Here is a 20312-nt window from a genome sequence, read left to right as displayed (position 1 = left end):
TCTTTAAAGCTGTTAAACTGTTGACTTCCGTTGTCATATACGTAATTATCGGCTGGCCCGATCTAAAGATAATTGAACCTTCTTCATCATACACTATTTCACCATCGTAATGAATGGATAACAATGAATTTTCTGACATCGTAGCAATAACAATAACAGTAAGAAAGAAGAAAGTAATTAGAGAAGTTGTGACTGCTTGAGCTCCAATGGACCTGCTTTTATTGCCGAACTCATCATAGAGTTCGCGGCGCAGGGGGAGGCGGCGAACTCTATATAAATTATAGAGTTCGCTGGGGGTGCAACGAACTCCATAATTTATATAGAATTCGCCGTTAATTTTTTTATTTTATAAACAAAAAAAATCCTTCTTTTCAATCCAATATTTAGGGTCGATTTAATAAAGCTTTTACTTTTTGAAATAGTTTATTAGAGTTGATTTTTAATTTTTTTTTTCAAAAATTGTAAATTTATAGTACTTATCTTTGCTGAATCAAATTATAATAATTTTAAAAAGTATAACTTTATATACTTTCAAAAATATTTTTAAATTTTAAAAGCTACAAATATAAATACATAATTTTTCTATTTACTAACACAAAATAAAATATTTGTGCTTTTGAAAAGCTTTTTTTTTTTTTTAAATTCTACTAAACCAAGCTTTAGTCATAAAAGAATTAGAGCTGAGTAAAATATTCACTTTTAACCTTTTTTATTTTCTAATAATTGTTTGTTTCTATTAGAATTCAAATAGTTGGAGTTGAATCCTAAATTCCTAATATCATGTTACTTAATTTATCCATCAATTATAAATAGGTTTAATTACTCTATTGGTCCCTATAGTTTCGCGAAATTTTCAATTAAGTTCCTATACTTTTTTTTTTTTTAATTGAATCCTTGCACCAATTTTTTTTTTTAATTGGGTCCCTACACTTTTTTTTCTTTTATTTAGGTCCCTATATTAATTCTTTTTTTTTAGTTAGGTCCCTATAAAATTAAGTCAATTACTACTAAAAGGGACTTAATTGAAAAAAAAAATAGACTGAGTTTAAATATATTAAACTTTTAATGTATCAATTTTATCTAAAATAAATACTTACTTAAAACTCGATAGACTGAGTTTAAATAATGTACCGCAAGAAGAAGGGAAAAAAAAAACTTACCGTACAAATTATATGTCTTTATAATTTTTTTTTGGTGACTATATGTCTGCATGAGATATCTAAACATAAAATTACTTTTATTTTTCTATAAGATCTTTTAAAAAAAATAATTTAAAAAAAATATTTTCTTAAAAGCTCACTCAAATAAACCCAAAGTATTATTTTAATCCTCAATATTTGAGTCTAATATTAATTTAATTCTTAATGTGTCAAACTTCATATTTTAGTTCTAAAATATTTTAAATAGATTTAATATTATCTCACTATTAAATTTGACACAAATAATTAATATTTTAAACAATTAATTTAAGTACATAAATAAACCCATTAATGATTACTAATATAAAAAGCTTTCTCATTAATTTTGGTACATTAATAATTGATTACTAAATTTTGTATGAGAGAGAGAATTAGACAACATAGTATACAATAATATTTTGGCCCTATTTTTCTAACAAATAAAAAATATGACTTAACAACAAATAATGTTAAACGTCCACAACACCTTTTTCCATTAATTATTCATGTTAAGTTTAATAATAAAACAACATTGAACTGATCCGAAAATTTTTTACCCTAAAATAAGATATTTAAAATATTAGAAACTAAATTAGGATTTGATCCAAATGTTAGGAAGAAAATAATATTTTATCATTAACAAAAATAACTATATTTTTTATTGACTACGTAATAGTTATCCAACAAAATGTTTTAAAAAATAAAAATATAATTTATATGATAAAGTGACTTCCCTTCTATCACAAAAATTCTTTGTTGAGTTTTGTACATGTAGAAGAATTATTTTTCTAAGAATTTCATTAAGGAAGAAGAATAAGCTAAAAGAAATTTTACTCACCTTAAACAATTTGGTTAGAGTAAGATTAATATCTAGTTAGCATGAAGATTAACAGTATATGAATTCTTCTAACATGTAATTACAAAAAGGTGCCGATAACCAAAATTTTCAGATCCCTTAATTTGTTTTTCCTTCACTAGTTCTCATCATACTTTCCTCATGAGAAGATAAAGCTTCTGATCAAGCTCAAACTTGTTGCAATGAGAGGGATCTCCCTTCATCATCATCAGAAGCCCACCAAATGAAATAAGAACCTCCCTGTAAATAATACAATGCAACAAATCAAATTACCATTGTGAATACCACAATCAAATTATAATCTAATAGTCATGTATATATCAATAATTTATGCTTATGATAAAAAATAATCTCACAATCATTTTGGTTTTCAACTTTCAATTACTGAGCAGTTATATCGAGACAATATGCGTCAATCGGAATCATACAAGTTCATGTTCCTAACTATTTTAAAACAAATTCAGGTAAGGGTGTGATCATGAGTTGGGATCTTAAAGGACGAGGGCAGGCGAATAGCTGAATAGCATGATGAGTTAAGTATATTCTATTTTACTTTTCGAGTCATTCGCTTCTTCAGCTCCCCAATTCGAAAGGAAGAGGTGTCTATAGTTAAGAGGTCACTAGCATCCAAATGGCGAATTAGCAATTAACAAAAGTTACATAGAAACTAAAATAAATGTTAACAAGCAATTCCTTTCTTCATAATCTTATACTTTAAAACTGGTAAGGGACATACACATTTTCACGCGTTGAATCCTCTGTTATCTTGTAGAGCTTCCCATGCATGACGTATTCAAAATTGTCAGCGAGTGAGTGCCGATTGCCCTGAAAATAGAAACGGGGAAAAAGAAAAATAAAGAACTTCTGTGAGGGAAATTATGGACTATCGAATTGACAAGTAGGAAGGAGAACAAAACTAACAAGGGGCAAGGGGAGTAATGGTTGTAAATTGGTTTACGACAACAATTTTCTCATACAACCTTACTTTATTCTAAGCCTAGAATTTGTTTTCTAAGAAGGATATAAAGTGGTTTGAGGTTTGTAAAATGTGATTAGTCATGTGACACTAGATCATTAACAGGTTATAGATGAGCAATGAAACTCTCTTAAAGTCCTTGCATGTCTGAGGTCAAGTTCTTTGCATCAGTCACAGTACCTAAATACTAAGGTACAAAGATTCTCCATCATATAATATATTCATGGCCCATGTTCTGTTGGATACCAGAGCTAAATGGAACAGAATAGCAACTAAAATTTGAAGATGAGAAAAGAGTGGAATTAAACACTATCATTTATCTTTAGATAATAATGAAGAGAATATGACTGAGTGGAAAAATTAGACACACTCAAATACAAGGAGAAAATTAACACTACTTTTTAATGTGTTAAAATTATACTCATACTAACAAAACCAAATTAGGAGAGACCTAATAATGTCTTTCTATAATTACACTCACCAATTAAATTTGATTCTTCCTACACTTCTCTCGACTTCCTATATATATAAATATGGCGGTAATGACCAGAAAAAAACACATTCTGACCATTACATTATTACTCTTTATGATACATGATGATTTTGGCTTCCTTTAGGACACAAATCTGCTGACAGATGTAGTTTATGCTTCCAACTTAACACTTAACTTTATCACTGGCAATTATTATGTCTAAACTGATCTTGGTTCCTTTTTTTTAATCAAAAGATCGCGTTGATTATTCTTCACATATTCTAGCAAATCCAAAAATTTTATATAGATTGGGCGACCGGAACACCTTCCCAGCAGAAAATTTGGCAGAAAACAAACCACTTTCACTGCATCAACCACATGTTCATGCGTCTTCCCCCCACGTATGATTCAAGTCCCAAAAACATGAAGAACAAAAGCTCCCCAACAACCATATTAAATGCTTTATTTCTACCTTATACACTCTACTAATTATCTCTAACTAACCAACTAGATAACACACTCTTAACTAACTTATACTAATGGTTACTAGCGAAAAAAGAACAAAGATTGACATACAAACTATTGAATATACCGGGGCAAAAAGTCATATTCTAAATGGGTACGTGTTCTATTTTACCATGGTTCACTTGACAATCATAACAATCATTTATCAGAAAACAAAGGTGTCCTGTATAGAGAGAAAGAGATATAATTACCCCAATATAATAGCCAGTGTCTGGTGTTCCATCAAGATTAAGAGTTGGAACAAGTAAAAGGGCGAATTTCTGTCCAACCTTTAAAGGATACACCTCAGAATTGATGTCTAGGTGCATGAACATGTCAAACCTCTCACTTCTTGCTTCAATGCGTGTTACTTCGATTAACACAAAAACAAACATTGAACCATCAGAATCAGATACACACGCCAAAACCCAAAGCTTAATGTCTCCAACAACAAACAAGAAAACGCACACTCATCAGAAAGCACATAATATAGCCACACACACACACACACACACACACACAGAAAGAAGCTAACTTTGAAATGAAAACGAGGACCCATTTACAGATAGTGTAAGAAAAACATCATAGGAAGGCGAAAAGCTTCAAAGATCATAAACAGAGATAATTGAATATATGGGTGTATGAAGAAAATGAGGAGAAAGAAAAAAAGCTACCTTTATCGAAGTATTTCTTGTCATCGGGGTTGAGTTTTTCCACTCTGAAGATATCATCAAAAAGAACGTCCACCATTTCGCAATTTCTTCTTCCTTTTCACCGCACTCAGTAAGAAATTTCTGGGTACTGTAGCTACGTAAAATTTTGGGGCCTTTTATACTAACTACTAATACCCTAAAATCTTTTTTTTTTTTTTTTTTTTTTTACTACAAGATTTATTAAGGATTAAGATTTTACTGTATTTGCCAATTCGAGTCTCTATTTTTAGTTAAAAAAAAAATTATGTTATCTGCAAGGGAGGAAAAGGGAAAAAAAAAAGATAAAAGATAAAAGGACACTAGGACAGTTTCTGACAGGTGATGTGTTTAAGTGGATTTGGTTTATCCACATCAAATGACATCTAATATTACAACCTTCAACCTTGGATATGATATGCCAACAATGGCTGCTTCTCTCTCCTCTCTCCTTCTTCCACTAGGTATCTATTCTATGTGCTGCTTCCTTAAATTTTCCAATTGTTTTCTTCATTTCACAACTCAAACAATGTTACATTGTCATTGCTTCTTGTTTCTGTTTTGTTCACAACCTCGAATTGTTATTGCTTCCACTCTTGTATAGGTTTTAGTTTGAGGAGCACTACTAATTATTGTTTAACTCAATGATCTGTTGTGTCATGTTCTTAGATGAATGATAGTGGTGCCAAAAAGTTGTTTTTTTCTAAGAGGAAAGTAATAAGTAATAACGAATTATGTTGAGTTAATGAGTTCATGCATTGTATTTACAGGATAGTAAAGGTGAATTCATTGTGACTTTGTAATCTAATTCTGTTTCTGCAAAATTGAAATTTCTCAACTATTATCACTTCCCCCAGCTTCCATTCTTCAATTTTCACTAATTTAGGATTTGATTTCTAGACATTGATGGTGAGGTAAAACAATTTCTCCCTGTCATCTAATAGAAATTCAAGAAAGTGCCAAATCATCACAACTATCCACCATGACTTCATACCTTTTTGAATTTCTATTGGCTGAAAGTTTCAAATTGCTTTTAAAGTGTTGGTGCATAGAAATTATTCTCATGGGTTTAACTGTCACAATTGTTTTCTAAAGTATGTAATTTTTTTTTTGGGTAGGTTCTACTTGTAAAAGTTTGGGCTGCAATCCTCAAGGCATTGCTGCTGACAGGCTTCGATGCTTGGTTCCGCAATACCGAAGATCGGTGGTAAAAGTAAAGGCCTCAGATACAACTGAATGTGCTGCTATGGTTAATTCCAATTCCCGCAGAGACTTTCTTGGATTGGCTTTGGGAATCTCAAGCCTCTTTGTTGGTTCATTGGAAGCCAAAGGAGCTGGTTTGCCCCCGGAAGATAAGCCGAAACTATGTGATGAAGCTTGTGAGAAGGAGCTTGAAAATGTATGGTGAGAATACATTGTTCCCTTCTCTGCCTCCTTTCTTTGTTTTTCTCTGCTAAGACATTACAAATGGTTGTTGTAAATTGCTAATAATGCTTTGATATTTGATGTAATTGCATTGCATCTCCTGTTTCTACTAATGTTAGTCAGCACCTTTCTCAAATGTCAGTTATTTTTAAAGAGAAATTCTTCAAATAAATTTTGGGAAATCAAAGCATTATTAGTATCTAAGCTAGTAAGCTATTCTTTCCTGATAATAGAATCTATCATTCTTAAAGGAATAGCAGACATTCTTATATTTTTAAAGAATTTGTGCACCATGCAAATAATCTGTTAATAACCAATCTATGTGATTGCACTTAAGTTTTAATATTCACATTTTTAAGACCCCTGAACAATGACCACCATGGTATCAATGGATTTTACTTAGAATATCCATAGCTAAATGACTAATGTTGACTTTGAACATTTTATGCAATGAAGGTGCCTATGGTAACTACTGAATCAGGTTTGCAATACAAGGATATTAAAGTTGGACAAGGTCCTAGTCCCCCAGTTGGATTTCAGGTGTGGAATTTCTTCTAATTTGTTCAGTTCTTTTTTATATGCAATACAAGATAAATAATGTCTATTCTTCTCGAAGTTAACCGTTGAAAAAGGAAATATAAAACTAGAACACTTTCACATTTTAAGCAACATGTAAAGCTGCGTTTGGAATAATGGATAGGACACGGAGACAATGGTTTTGTCATGCCGTGTCTCTCTGTATCTCTGTCTCAGTGTAATCAAACATAGTTGTATCTAACCAAATGCAACTTCATTTCTATAGGCACTCCTATGGTAATATACCTTATGTAATGTAACTGTAATTGTAATTACAGGTAGCAGCTAATTATGTAGCAATGGTTCCTTCCGGACAAGTATTTGATAGGTAAATCCACTGATTACAAAACTATATCAATCTTAACTCATCTTCATGAATTGCAATATTTAGAATGATGTTTAACGTTTGTTGTTGTGTATACCAGATACTTCATCTAAGTGTGTGATTAACAGAATAAAATTGGCCAATTTTAGCTAAAATCAAATGTTACATGAATGTTTTAGAATATCAAACTGTCCATTCCTTTTCCAGCTGTATTGTCTCCTTTCAATTTGGTTTTCTGGATGATCTCTTTGAGAAAACCTTGATGACAATGTTCAATGATATTCTTTTTGTGGATAACAAATCAATATACAAGTATGTGAATATGACCAAGACAAATGTGTTGCTCATTTCCCCCATTTTCAATCATGCAGTTCATTGGAGAAAGGCCAGATTTACATTTTCCGTGTCGGTTCTGGTCAGGTACACTCTGGATTTTTCCTTTTTTGTTGTTTTCAAGAACTTTCCTTTCATGGTGATCATTGTTCAAGATTGAAAACCAGTAGCTTTAGGGACTATGAAGATTGACTGATACTAATCCGAATGAGTACAACAGGTGATAAAGGGTCTTGATGAAGGTCTTCTGAGCATGAAAGTAGGAGGGAAGCGTCGACTGTACATACCTGGACCAGTAAGCTTTTGCCTCGGGGAATGGATCCTCTCAATTGAAAATTTCATTTGAACATGTCAAATGTAGATTTTCCAATTAAGAGAATCCACTCGCTTTGCCTTAATAGCTTATACCAGAGAAACTGTGATCTTTTAATCATGTGAATCTATCATATAACTATTTTATAGACTCTGCTTCGATGCCATATTCCTCGTTTATCAGTGTCTATGGACATCTGTGCCTAAAATATACATTGAGCACAAAATGATGAAAATACATAAAAAGGATGCATGCTAATGAACATTGACTAAATCATGATTAATTTTCCTTAAAACTGAGTATTAAATTCTAAATGTGTTGGCTACAAAGTTCTTTATTATTTATTTGGCAGTTGGCATTCCCAAAAGGCCTTACATCAGCTCCAGGGAGACCAAGGGTGGCTCCAAATAGTCCAGTCATATTTGATGTTAGTTTGGAATATATACCAGGGCTTGAAGTGGATGAGGAATAAACTATAAAACTAGATGCAATAACCCAAATTTTCTTTCTCTTTTTTTTTGGGAATTATGCAAATCCAATTTCTATTTATCTATTTCCACTTCCCCCCATTGTATACAATTGTTAAATTCTTTTGAAAAACAAGTCTATAATTTTATAGCTACGCAGAGCTACATATTTTGATGTTCAATATATATCAAGAGAAGCTCCCTTGCATTTGTGTTTTGTTGTATCTACATATTGATAGTTTATGTTAGATGAGGAATACAAGATCTTCATTTGTTCCACTTTGGGGATGTTAAAAATGTGGATCTCTCTTAGCAACAGCATTATGTTTATCTGTGGTATAAGTATTATTCTCATAAGGTTAACTATTGTAGCAGAATGAAAAAATTGAAATACTCTTGCTGACACATCTGTTGCTATTCTGAAATGTTATGAAGTTAATACAATAAAAATAGGCTCTCTGTCTCTATTGTTTTTTTCTTTTCTCCCCTTCCTCTCACTCTCTCCTTTACAAAATATTACAAGGTAACCTACATGGAAAAATGGTTGTGAAAAACAATTAATCCTTTTACACAAGAAACAACACCATATATGATGTAGGCAAAAGCCTGATGAAAAAGTTTTTGAAAAAAAAAAAAGAAACTAGAAAATGAACAAGAGTTGAATCCAGAAAACCAGAATTGCCAATTCAGCTGGCTAAATGGCTGGGAGAGTTGTTGAACATGCTGTGCCACATAAATGCCCTGGAAAGCACCATTTCCAGCTCTTGGTGAGTCCAGTTCTGAGTTGGAAGATGTTGAAGGAATATCACCAATTCTTGGAAATCTAGCTTCCGGAGATTGTCTGACCACTAAAAAAAGCAGCATATGAAGAAATTCATTATCTACTATATTGATCATTGCTAAAAGTAAGGAGAATGTGTATATAATCTAAGCAAATTAGAAGCATATAATATAGGTATGCATCCCGTTGTTTTCTATTGCATTTGTGTAACGTTGCTTCAAAGCATTGCCAGGAATCCTAGAATTGCATTCTTCATTAAGTAATTCAATGGCAAAAATGGTGCAAAAGCTAAATTATTCCTAATTAATTGTTTCTACTTACATTGGGAAAATTATAATTAAATTAAAATATATCATATTAGTGAAGGGGCCAAAACAAGCTTGCTTACTGTTAGAAGGAAACTGGCAAATATATACACAAGGAAATCTGGTAAAGCATCTCCTTCAGCAAGGTACGTGTCCCAAAGGCGTGTGATGAGATGGAAGGGTATCTAATCATAAAAATCAGAGATCAGCATTGGTGACCGTTTATGTCAATCTTTTATTCAGAAAACTATCCAACTTATAAGGAAAATAACATGTCTGAGCAGACCTCGCGGATTAGAAGACAGTTGAACCAGCGGAAAGCAAACTGAAGAAATTCAAGACTTTGATCCTCCACATGTCGTGAAACAGGTTCTGGGGCAGCACACAATTTTCAATTAGGGAACATCAGGTTATATTTGTAGATATAATAATACATATTACCAGGAAAAAAAGGGATGAAATTTCGACATGTTTGTGCCAAGAAAATAAACCATCTCTTTTATCCTGTTTTTGGGAGCAAAATTGACAGAAATATTCTTCTTTTTACTTGCCCCCCTTTTTCATACTTGAAAACAGAAAAAGATGATGAAAACATTGTGGAATCTTTATAACTAAGAATGAAAAGAGAGCAGTTTGTTAAACTAAACAAGCCTTCGTAGTAGAGGAGCCATCAAAACTATAAAAAGGGATGAAGCATTTAAGATTATAAATATAGCAATGTTTGAAGGAAAACAAAGCCTGAGAAGGTTACCATCAATCCTCCTGACCAATTCCTTCAACTTAAAAACAAGCCTCTGAATCCCTGGTTGAGCAAATGTGTAATGATCTTGCATACCATCAAGCAACTTCGACAAGCACCAATAGCAATCAGCCTCTACATTGTTGATCTGGTCTGAGGATAAATCAGACATTGACCAATTATCTATAGACCCTTCTAAGTATTCTGAAAGGAAAACAACTAAAAATGGTGTAACAAGATCATTTATCCCCTGAACATATCCACTTGCAGGATGTCGAATGGCCCTGTGAATATATTTGGAAATCATATAAGATCACTAAGCTAAGAATAATATCAAGTCAACAACGACAAATTGTTTTGTCTAACCATGCATAAAGAATGCGCTCCAATGATTTCTGAACTTGCTGTTGCTGGAAGAATGGAACATCAGGTACAGTTCTTGGACAATCAACAACAATCTGACAAACATACAATGACAATAATCAACAAGCAGAAAATCGCTACAAAAATCAAGATGGTAACATATTAACCTAGAGTACCTGGCGACGCATGTTGATCTCATCATCGGAACGATCAGTATCAGGAATATCATAATACTGAGAAATACACTCAAGATACTCAAGGCGCTTTCTTCGTAGAACCCCCTCCCTTCTATCTGAATTAGGTGGTGCATATCCCTGTTGTCAGTTTATTTTTAAATTTCCAGCAAGACAAAGCTATCCATTAACATGTGTGATTGGGGATCACTAAGATTGACTCCTTACTCAACATGATTCTTTATAGTGTAAATAATTTTCATTTTTCATTCCTAAATTCTTCTTTTAGTCTCGATGGAGAACATTTTTCATGTAAGCAACGTCGAAATCTCTTTAAAATAATTCCATAGCTCAACCTAAGCAAACAAAACTTAACTTTGAAACCTGATAAAAATAAAATCCTAAAACTCGGAATATGAACTCTAAAAGTTTCATATTCTTTTCCCATATCCGAGAGCCAGAGTAAGGTCAAATAGTTTACCAAGAGAAGCCTCCACACAGTAGGGCGCATGTCATCTGGAACACCACTCCAAGCTAGCTCACGCAACTTGTCTACAGAATAGATTTCAAGGAAATAGTTAACCTCATGATACTGCAAAAAATATGTACAAGCAAGGTAAACCTCATGATAGGTGTGTTTATCTAAACATATAGTTCAGAATTGTTTATTTATGATATTTAAATGACTAGACAACATCATAGAGCAACACGGAAAAGTTAATGAGTAATACAAAAAATTATAATCATAAAAATAAAATAAAATAAAATAAATAGAAAAAACAAAATACCTAATATAACTGTTGTCCCAGAAAGAACCTTAGTGAACTTCATAACTCTTGCAGAATCTGTAGATCTGGCACCAATGGTAGACTTGCAGAATTCTTTGGATGATCTCTCTACATGCGAGATTGATAACCGATTCAAGTTGGCAATAATAGTTGGACTCTGAACTTCTTCCTGTATTGAGAGTACAAGTCCCACTTGACAAAGTGATACAAATCAATCACATAGACGCATATAAGTAAATGAATACTAAAATCACCTCATCTGCCCCATATGTATGGTCACTAGTGCCAGCATCATTGTGTGAGAAGCTCCTCCTGTAACTTGGCGATGAGTCCTTCGTGTTCAAGCCATCTACTGGGTCTGATCTCGGGCTCAATAATATTTTCCCAGGCATGCTACGACCTTTAAGTAACCTTTAACAAAAAAGAATACTACAAATCTCAGCTCCGACAGTAAGCTATATGCTTACAGTTATAAGTAACACCAAATACAAAACTAGATGAACAAAGAGAAATTGGTCAATTCATCAATCCACCAATACCATCAACAAATAAATCATAAATTCCCAGTTGAAAAGGGTAGTTGTAGTTCTGAAGAAAAAACACAATTGCGTAGGTTAGCTATGAAATTTGGTAAAAATCAACTATATAAAGTCTGTGACTCTGTTCCTACATCATGTTCAATTGGAACAAATCAGCATTCAAATCGGGCGCGAGTATACACATAACGATCTAAGAAGAAAAAAAAATTCGCCCAATCAATAATAATCCACATCGCAGCTCCAATTACCCTCTTCTAATTTTTCAGGAATCAGTGATAACAGTACACTACTGAAGTGATTGCACGGATCACATTTCCAAAAAGTTATTATAAACCCAATTCGTGCGGTAGAACTTCACACATCACAATTCCTGATCTCAAATCAACGCAACCCAGAGGAAATCAAAAGAAAAAGGTTTAAATATAGAAAATCGAGAAAAGTCGGATTTTGAGAACTGGGTTTTCGGAAAATCCGACAAATCTGGGGACTGCAATTGATGGGGATGTTGAACTTCATGAAATCTGAGGCGAATAAAACCGCAAAGAAGAAGAAGAAGGAGGAGAGGATGTACCCTTGAACAGTTCTAAGGGTTTGATTGAAGGTGGAATCGAGAATGCCGTTACGCTGATCTTGTTGGTTATGGTGGTTGCTCATGCTTCCTTCCTTACTAGCTTCCACTTCTGAGTTCTGAGTTCCGAGTTCAAAGATGATTTCTTTGCTTACGGACACGTAAAATCACAAATGAATGCACCAACAAATTTAGATTCATCGACATAGTTAATTAGCGCCAAAATAATAGTATAATACCCTTCTCCAAGTGCTTAATTATTTTACATAACGATAACTAATTTGTAAGAAGAAGAAACAAGTATGTATATTTAAAGTTTAATTTGGATGCATTTACATTATAAAAAATTTTATACGACTGCCTCCCCGGTCCCTAACCATTTACGAAATTAACCTGGCGCTCCCTCACCATTGGAAATTAACAACACGGCCCTTAACCATTCTCTCCGTGTGACCAAAAGGACCCTATTGTCGGTTTACAGGTAAAAAATAACCGGAAGATCCTACCTGTACCGGTAGCTGTTATACGTGGACTGAGTGTTGTTGATAGGATAGAATCTATGTACACAGTCATCAAAAACGTTGCAGTTTTGATTCCAGTTCTTAATAAGAGTAATCCCAGATATTAATGTGAACCCTAGATATCAAATCTTACCTTGCCTTCAGTGATGAACACGGAAGAACATTCATCAGATTCAATCCGTCGTTCATGGAAAGAGAAGTCGATCGGAGCTTCAAGCAACAACTCTGGCAATGTTGACATGACAAGGAAGAAGTTCATACATCCAAGCTGTTATTGTGGAGCTCATGCGATTCTCTTTGAATCCACCACATCAAATAATCCAAATAGGTTGTTCTTTGGTTGCAGTTATTTCAAGGTACATTAGGGTTTATTCCATCTTACAATCTTCTCTGTAATTAGGTTGATTAAATTTTTTTTTTCATAATTGTAGACTCCTTCAACGCATTGCAAATATTTTAAGTGGCTGGATGAGCTGATAACTGAGTCTGGCTATATGGTGGTAGAAGTCCAAAAAACGGAAGTTCATGGGAGATTGAAGGAGTTGGAGGACAAAGTTAAAGAGATGGAGATTAAGCTATATGATGGAGTTTATGGAAGAAGATACACTAGACAGAATAGATGTATTATCATGGCATTTTTTATTGTTGTTGTTGGTGAAATTTTTATTACTACACTTCAGCCTAATAGGATGTAAAAAAATTGTAACTTATTTTGGATGTTGATATTATGAACTAGATACACATTAAGGATGATGACTGTGATGTTAAATTGTTGAATTTCAATGATAGAAATGTTGTTGTGATTTAAATTGTAAGTAACCTTGTGACAATTTCTGAGTGTTTAATCATTTGAAGTATGTTTTCATACAATCTCATTGAATGAAGAATAAATCAAATCTAGTATGCAATCAAAATATTTAGACTGAAACACAAAATATCATAATATATAAAAAGTTGCAGAACACCTACATGGCATTACATGTTATGCCTTGGCAAGTATATAAAACACAAAATCTAAAGTGTTCATGTACTAGAAATTCTAAAATACTAGACCAATGTTAGGCAGAGTTTCCAATCAGATATAAGTCACAAAATACTATCCAAAATACTAGCCATAACTATCTAATCTTCATTTTTTCCGTGGAACTTTAAAAGGGGTGCAGTGGAGTCAAATTCTTTAATGCTTAGTGGTGCTCCGAAGCTTGGTGCCTTGATTCATTGTTTGAGTCTTGGTGTTGGGATGAATTGGAACAACCTAGCTGCCGTGTCAGCACTAGTTGCTGCCTGTGTCTCAAGAGAAATGCCAATGGATGTAGTTGATCTTGTAGCCATCCTTGATTGGGTTGGTGGGGCTTGGTTTGTGGGCATAGTGGGTGGAAGTAACGGCCCATGAACCTGAGATGTTAATGGCTTACGAATTGGCTGTTTCTTTCGGAAGGGTGCAGGAATTTGTGGACCATTCACTATATTTTGCAAGACATGGTTGGTTGCAGATGTGGTTGGACCTGGGGCAGTTGGACTAGGTACAGCTGGGTTTGGTGCAAGTGATCCATCACCATTTTTCACCAGTTTGTCCATTGATGTCTTGAGCCTGCTTTTTTGACCAACAATAATGAAAATTAGATTTCTGTTTGGTACACTAAAATTTCAGGCACAATGTTATATTGATCACTACTATTACCTCATTCGTAGAAGCAGATTGTGACACTAGAATTTCTACTCCTGCCTGTGGAAGGGTCACTGGAGTAATATTTCTTGGTATCTTCTTCTTATGCTTTCTTGCTTTAGTCTATATTTTGTGTACAAGTTAAGGGTTATCCTATTTTATGCCACACCATAAACAAGTGAACACATATTAGTCATCAACTTACGATAGGATCTATGACCGCAGAGGGAGCAGCACCAGATTTAGGTATAACAATAGCTTGGTTATTACCCTGTAATCAATTGTAAGAAATTTAAGACACATAAACCCCTCATTAAACCATTTATAAGACTCATTAAACTATTTTCTAGACACATAAACCCCTTCGATACTCACATTAATAGACATTTAAATCCCTGTAACTCCTAATACTAGCCTAAGTATTGTACCTTTGTATTTCTTGCCTTCTTCTTCTTTGGCTGTCAATTGGGATCCCTTGGAGCTCCCTTACATGTCTTGTAATAGTGATCTTTTTCTCCGCACTTGCTGCATGTCACCTCGAAGGCCTTTTTTACCTTGTTCCCTGTTAGTTGGCTCTCAGACACAGGATCAATAGTTCTTCTCTTCCTAGGACGACCAGGAGGTCTCTTGATGGCAGGTGCCACTGGCCTAAGAGCATCTGATGTCTCCCAAAATTCTTCACTGTTGACAGGTTGAATTGTAATACCATAAGTGGCACGCATGGCATCCATGGTAAGCCACTCATGCACAAAATCTTCAGGCTTCAAGTTAAGCGTCTGTAACCTTGAGATTGCAGCAACTGCATGTTTACATGGCATGCCTGCAACAAATTACATTATTACATATCTACTTAATAGAAACAACAAAGTGGAGTTTACTAGAGAATTACCAGTAAGTTGCCATTGATTACAAGTGCAGGTCTTTTCCCTTAGATTAATCCCAAGCTTGCTTTGGCGTCTTTGAACCTCAAAGATAACTCGTTCATCATCTCCAGTCCACTCAGCTGTCCACTTACAGCTTTCAGGCTTAATGAATTCGTCCAACCTTTGCTGTTGAACAGGAGCCAGTTTTCCATGATAGTTACTTAACCTCTTCTTATGTCCAGCCATTTTCCTCATAATATAACACCTCAAATCCTCACACATTGTCAATATCGGCTTGCTCCTATACTCCACAATCTTTGCATTTCAAACTTCACACATATTGTTGGTGATGTTATCAACCTTCGGATAGTGAGAGAATTGACTCTTAGTCCATGCGGATTCACGAAATTTGGAGAGATACTCCCAAGCAGGCGGGTTCACTAATTTCAACTTGTCCATTTTTGCACGAAATTTTGGAGTTACTGTACTCCTTGCACATTGCCATACCAAACCCTTCGATTGTTTGTCTTTCCATTGCTTAACAAAATTTTTCCAAATGTGGAGGACGCAATTCCTGTGGTGTGCCCGTGGCATAACTTCTTGAAGAGCAACCTCCAGTCCCTTCCACACAATAGGTACACAATCATTTGATTACTAATTCAGATGGGCATCAATTCAATAATCAACAAAAAATCAACTACCAGCACAAAAGTAATTATCAACACACCATCAATTAACACATTAATAATTAACATACCTTCTGCTGATCCGAAATAAAATTCCATCCATATTCAGTGCAAGAGCCTAGGTCCTCCTGGAGGAGAGTTAGGAACCACCTCCATGTGTCAGTACATTCACTATCAACCACAGCGTAAGCAATGACGAAAAAGTGGTTGTTAGCGTCTTGAGCAACGGCTGAAAGGAGATGCCCACCAAAATAACCCTTTAGGTGACAGCCATCTAGCCCGATTAAAGGACGACATCCTGACTTGAACCCACGCTTGCATGCATCCAATGATATGTATAGCTTGTCAAACACAGCTGGTGACACAGGTTGGGGGATCACATGTAACTCATCAGTTTCTAAATTTGCCATCTTGTTATCACACATCTGGTTAATTTCTTTGTCACCTTTTAAAATGTAGAGACCAGCCTCTAGGTAAGGGGCACTGGGGTCTTGCCAATACATAGCCTTGTACTCTGTATATCCTAACCCTTTGAACATCTCCTCAAAATCCTTAAAATTAACAAAGTCAATGTCCAACTTGGGGAATCTATCCACCTTACCACCAAGGTAGCTGAGCATATAATTATCGTCTCTCTCAAACCACCCCCCATGGTGAAATACTGGTATAATCTCAACAGCCATCTGCAATATATAAACTTTACTCAGTAACCCATAAATAAATTATTATTAACAGACATTAATATACTCAAAACAAACAAAAAAATTTTACTCCAAGTGATGACCCAACCCTAGTGAAAGTGACTGTTCTTCACAAATGTTAAAAAATACGCATATCATACTTTATGGTGGTCCATGGTAACAATACTTCCTTCAGATAAACAAATGAAAGACCACAATGATGTCGTTTACAAACGGTAGTACAAACTCACCTCTAAAACCGGAAGTGCGGCTCCGTCAGTAGCACGTCACCACCTCCGTCAGCAAACGCCACGTTACTGCACAGTTACGTCGTCCTCGCCGGCTCTCTTTCGTCGTCGTTTCTGACGGAAAGCCTGACAGTCTCTAGGGTTTATGGTAATTCCTTGTGTGGATGAGGGCAAAGAGTGAGAGCGTGTGATACTTCAGGGAGAGAATGAGGAATGTATGTTAGAATCTGAATCCATTGTGCATCAAAACGGCAACGTTTTTTATGACTGTGCAAGAACCCAATTGTCTCATCAAATCGTATGAATCCACGTCAGATAGTTACCGTTACACGTAGGATTTCTCGGTTACATTTCATGGAGAGGGTCCTTTTGGTCACACGGAGAGCATGGTTAAGGGCCGTGTTGTTAATTTTCAATGGTGAGGGGGCGCCAGGTCAATTTCGTAAATGGTTAGGGAACGGGGAGGGGTTTTACTCTTATATATTGCCCACGAGGCCGAAGCCTTTGGATAATAGTTATCAGAATCGAACCGGTGATCAAACCGGTCAGGTTACTGGGTCACTGGTTCAACCGATTGACTCGGTACTATGTAAATAAAAAATAAAAATAGTCAAAAATTTAAAATTATAATTTAAAATAGATATTTTTACTAATATTTTAAGAATATCAAACTATTTTAAAATAATATGGACCAAAAATAATAAGTTTTCTCAAGAGGGGAGGGGTTCGAACCCCATATGTAACATTTTGTTAAAATTTAGTTTCTAACCGGTTCGGTTGGATCGAATTTTATCGAGTTCGACCGGTTTTCACCGGTTCGCAGCGGGTTGATACCTTGTTCGGTCCAAACATCGGACCGGACCGGTTGAGGGTCCGGTTCACCAATTTTCCGGTTCGAATCCCATATGTAACATTTTGTTAAAATTTAGTTTCTAACCGGTTCAGTTGGATCGAATTTTATCGAGTTCGACCGATTTTCACCGGTTCACACCGGGTTTAACCGGTTCGCAGCGGGTTGATACCTTGTTCGGTCCAAATATCGGACCAGACCGGTTGAGAGTCTGGTTCACCGGTTTTCCGATTAAACCGACCGGTCCGGTCCGGTTTTGATAACACTGCTTTGGATGCCCACAAAGCCTGAAGAAAGTCCAAGAGTGTTTTTTTTTTACATCATCTTGGAGTATAATTATATCTAATTTGACCTTTAAAATTTGAAGTTAAATTTAAATTGATTCTTAAGATTATAATTAATTTAGTTTGGCCCCAAAATTTATAATGAATTAATAGTTAAATTAGTTTTAAAATTCAAAGATTGTGATTAATCATATTTATCTTCCAATCATTCTATTAACAATTTTTTTTAAAAAATTAATGTTGTAAAATGTTATTGACAAAATATGTTTATGAAAATTTATTAATTTAATCATTTTCTCTAATTACAAAAAGAGGAGTACTATGGGCCAGCAACTTTTGTGATTTGTAGCTATCAAATAGTCATCAATAATGATTTTAATGGTGTGAGATTGGTGTGCCATTTCATCTAATGGCTCACTTTTCTTTGCTGGTTATATGCTGGTTAGAATTTAATAAAGTTACTGGCCCTAAACTTTTCCTTACAGAAATTCTATTCCTAATAGGACTTAATGATTACATTGATAGATTTTCGTAAACATATTTAGTGCATGTTTGGGCGCCATTATTTTGTTAAAAAAAGATCTTTTTTCAATGAAAAAGATCTTTTTTTATTTTTTAGCATGTTTGGCAAATTTCTAGTAGTAAAAGTAAAAGCACTAATAAAATAAAAAATAGATCTTTTTTGAGAAGCTGTAATTTACATCTTTTTTTAAAAGATCTTTTTTCTTTAAAAAAAAGATATTTTTCATGTAATAAATAAACAAAAAGTACTTTTATATTGTTATACACAAACATAATTGATAGATAAAAAAATCTTTTTGTATGAGATATCCAAACATAAAATTACTTTTACTTCTCCATAAGATCTTTTAAAAAAAGATAACTCGAAAAAAGATCTTTTCTTAGAAGCTCACCCAAGCAAGCGCTTAATCAACGTTTAATTGAACATGTTATGTGTAATGTATGCTATTAGTTAACATTTTACATTATCAATCGTTGACAAAAATTGTGAATAGAGTAACTAATTGACAGATATAATTCGTAATTTTTAAAAGACTAATTTGATTGAAAAAATCTTTTAGGGACGAATTTGAATAATGTATTATTTTTCAGAGACTAATTTAACTATTAACCCAATTTATAATAGTAATTTATGTAAAGCTTTTAAGCTGATTTTCATAAATATTATGTTGATTTTACAAGTTAACTTACTAAAATTTAGGTTCCTCACCTAGGCATTGTTTGGATACAAGATGGAAAATAGGAAAAAAGAAAATAAGAGAAAAAAATGAGAGAAAAAAATAAAAAAAAAATTATTTTTTGTATATGTTATTCTCACACTACATTTTTCTTCTCCTCTTAAATTTTTTGGGTCAACCAAACAATAAAAAATTTTATTTTTCACTTATTTTCTTTTTCTCATATTTTCGTTGAATCAAACACTATGTTTAATCTTATGTGATTTAGATCTACTAAATTTCTTTAAAATTTGATTGATAATCTCATAAATATGACAAATAATAAGTTTAATTTAAAATTTTGCGTTGTAGAAATAATAATTAAGTTTCTAAAATTCTAATAAAATTTGATCATATAAAATTTAAATAAAAATTCAAATCATAATAAATTAATATATCAAATTAATACTTTGTTAATGGATATTAACTCAAAGATTAATGTGATTATAATTATAATTTTTGAGATTTAATTTAAATTTATTAAAAGTTTAAAAGTCAAATTAAACTCAATTTTAAACTTTAAAAATGAAATTGAATATTAACTCTATTTGAGTACGATCATATCAAATATATAGAGAACTTAAAATCTTCGAAACTTTATATTTTCTTTTGGTTACTTTCGAACCTTTATATCTGATTGCTTGGGATGTTTTCTTTTTTTTTTTTAACATTAAATTATTAATTTTTGATTTAAATTTATTAAAAGTTTAAAAGTCAAATTAAACTCAATTTTAAACTTTAAAAATGAAATTGAATATTAACTCTATTTTCTATTTGTCTTATTATTAGATTATTATATATACCAATGAATTATAGTTTAAATGACATAGTCTTTCTATATTTATATAAGAGGTAGCGGGTTTGAGTCTTGAGTCTCTAGTAAAAAAAAATAAATTATTATATATA

The 20312-nt window shown here is 33.5% G+C and overlaps 3 protein-coding genes across 4 annotated transcripts; 1 reads left to right on the top strand and 2 right to left on the bottom strand.

Moving 5' to 3' along the window:
• LOC107628963 (DNA-directed RNA polymerases II, IV and V subunit 8B) lies at positions 1993-4807 on the bottom strand. Its single transcript, XM_016331614.2, has 4 exons — positions 4661-4807; positions 4199-4356; positions 2771-2859; positions 1993-2274 (listed from the first exon to the last, which is right to left on the bottom strand). Exons 1-4 carry the CDS (start codon positions 4734-4736, stop codon positions 2163-2165), a joined length of 435 nt encoding a protein of 144 aa, XP_016187100.1. The 5' UTR covers positions 4737-4807; the 3' UTR covers positions 1993-2162.
• Positions 4997-8327, top strand: LOC107628966 (peptidyl-prolyl cis-trans isomerase FKBP16-3, chloroplastic). The gene is made up of 7 exons (XM_016331618.2): positions 4997-5139; positions 5794-6074; positions 6557-6640; positions 6955-7004; positions 7373-7421; positions 7555-7629; positions 8000-8327. The coding sequence occupies exons 1-7, from the start codon at positions 5055-5057 to the stop codon at positions 8117-8119; spliced, it is 744 nt and encodes a 247-aa protein (XP_016187104.1). The 5' UTR covers positions 4997-5054; the 3' UTR covers positions 8120-8327.
• Positions 8506-12623, bottom strand: LOC107628965 (GTPase-activating protein GYP1). Of its 2 annotated transcripts, XM_021117930.1 has the most exons (11): positions 12374-12623; positions 11518-11674; positions 11264-11432; positions 10957-11027; positions 10479-10616; positions 10306-10397; positions 9952-10223; positions 9487-9572; positions 9284-9385; positions 8788-8962; positions 8506-8642 (listed from the first exon to the last, which is right to left on the bottom strand). In XM_021117930.1, the coding sequence occupies exons 1-10, from the start codon at positions 12454-12456 to the stop codon at positions 8801-8803; spliced, it is 1332 nt and encodes a 443-aa protein (XP_020973589.1). In that variant the 5' UTR covers positions 12457-12623; the 3' UTR covers positions 8506-8642; positions 8788-8800. The 2 variants fall into 2 exon arrangements, with proteins under 2 accessions (XP_020973589.1, XP_016187103.1); XM_016331617.2 differs by having other exon boundaries at positions 8511-8962.

This window comes from Arachis ipaensis, chromosome B03 (assembly GCF_000816755.2).
Source record: "Arachis ipaensis cultivar K30076 chromosome B03, Araip1.1, whole genome shotgun sequence".
Taxonomy (NCBI): Eukaryota; Viridiplantae; Streptophyta; class Magnoliopsida; order Fabales; family Fabaceae; genus Arachis; species Arachis ipaensis.
The sequence above is the reverse complement of the archived record's forward strand: the minus strand, read 5'-3'. Positions and strand labels throughout refer to the sequence as shown.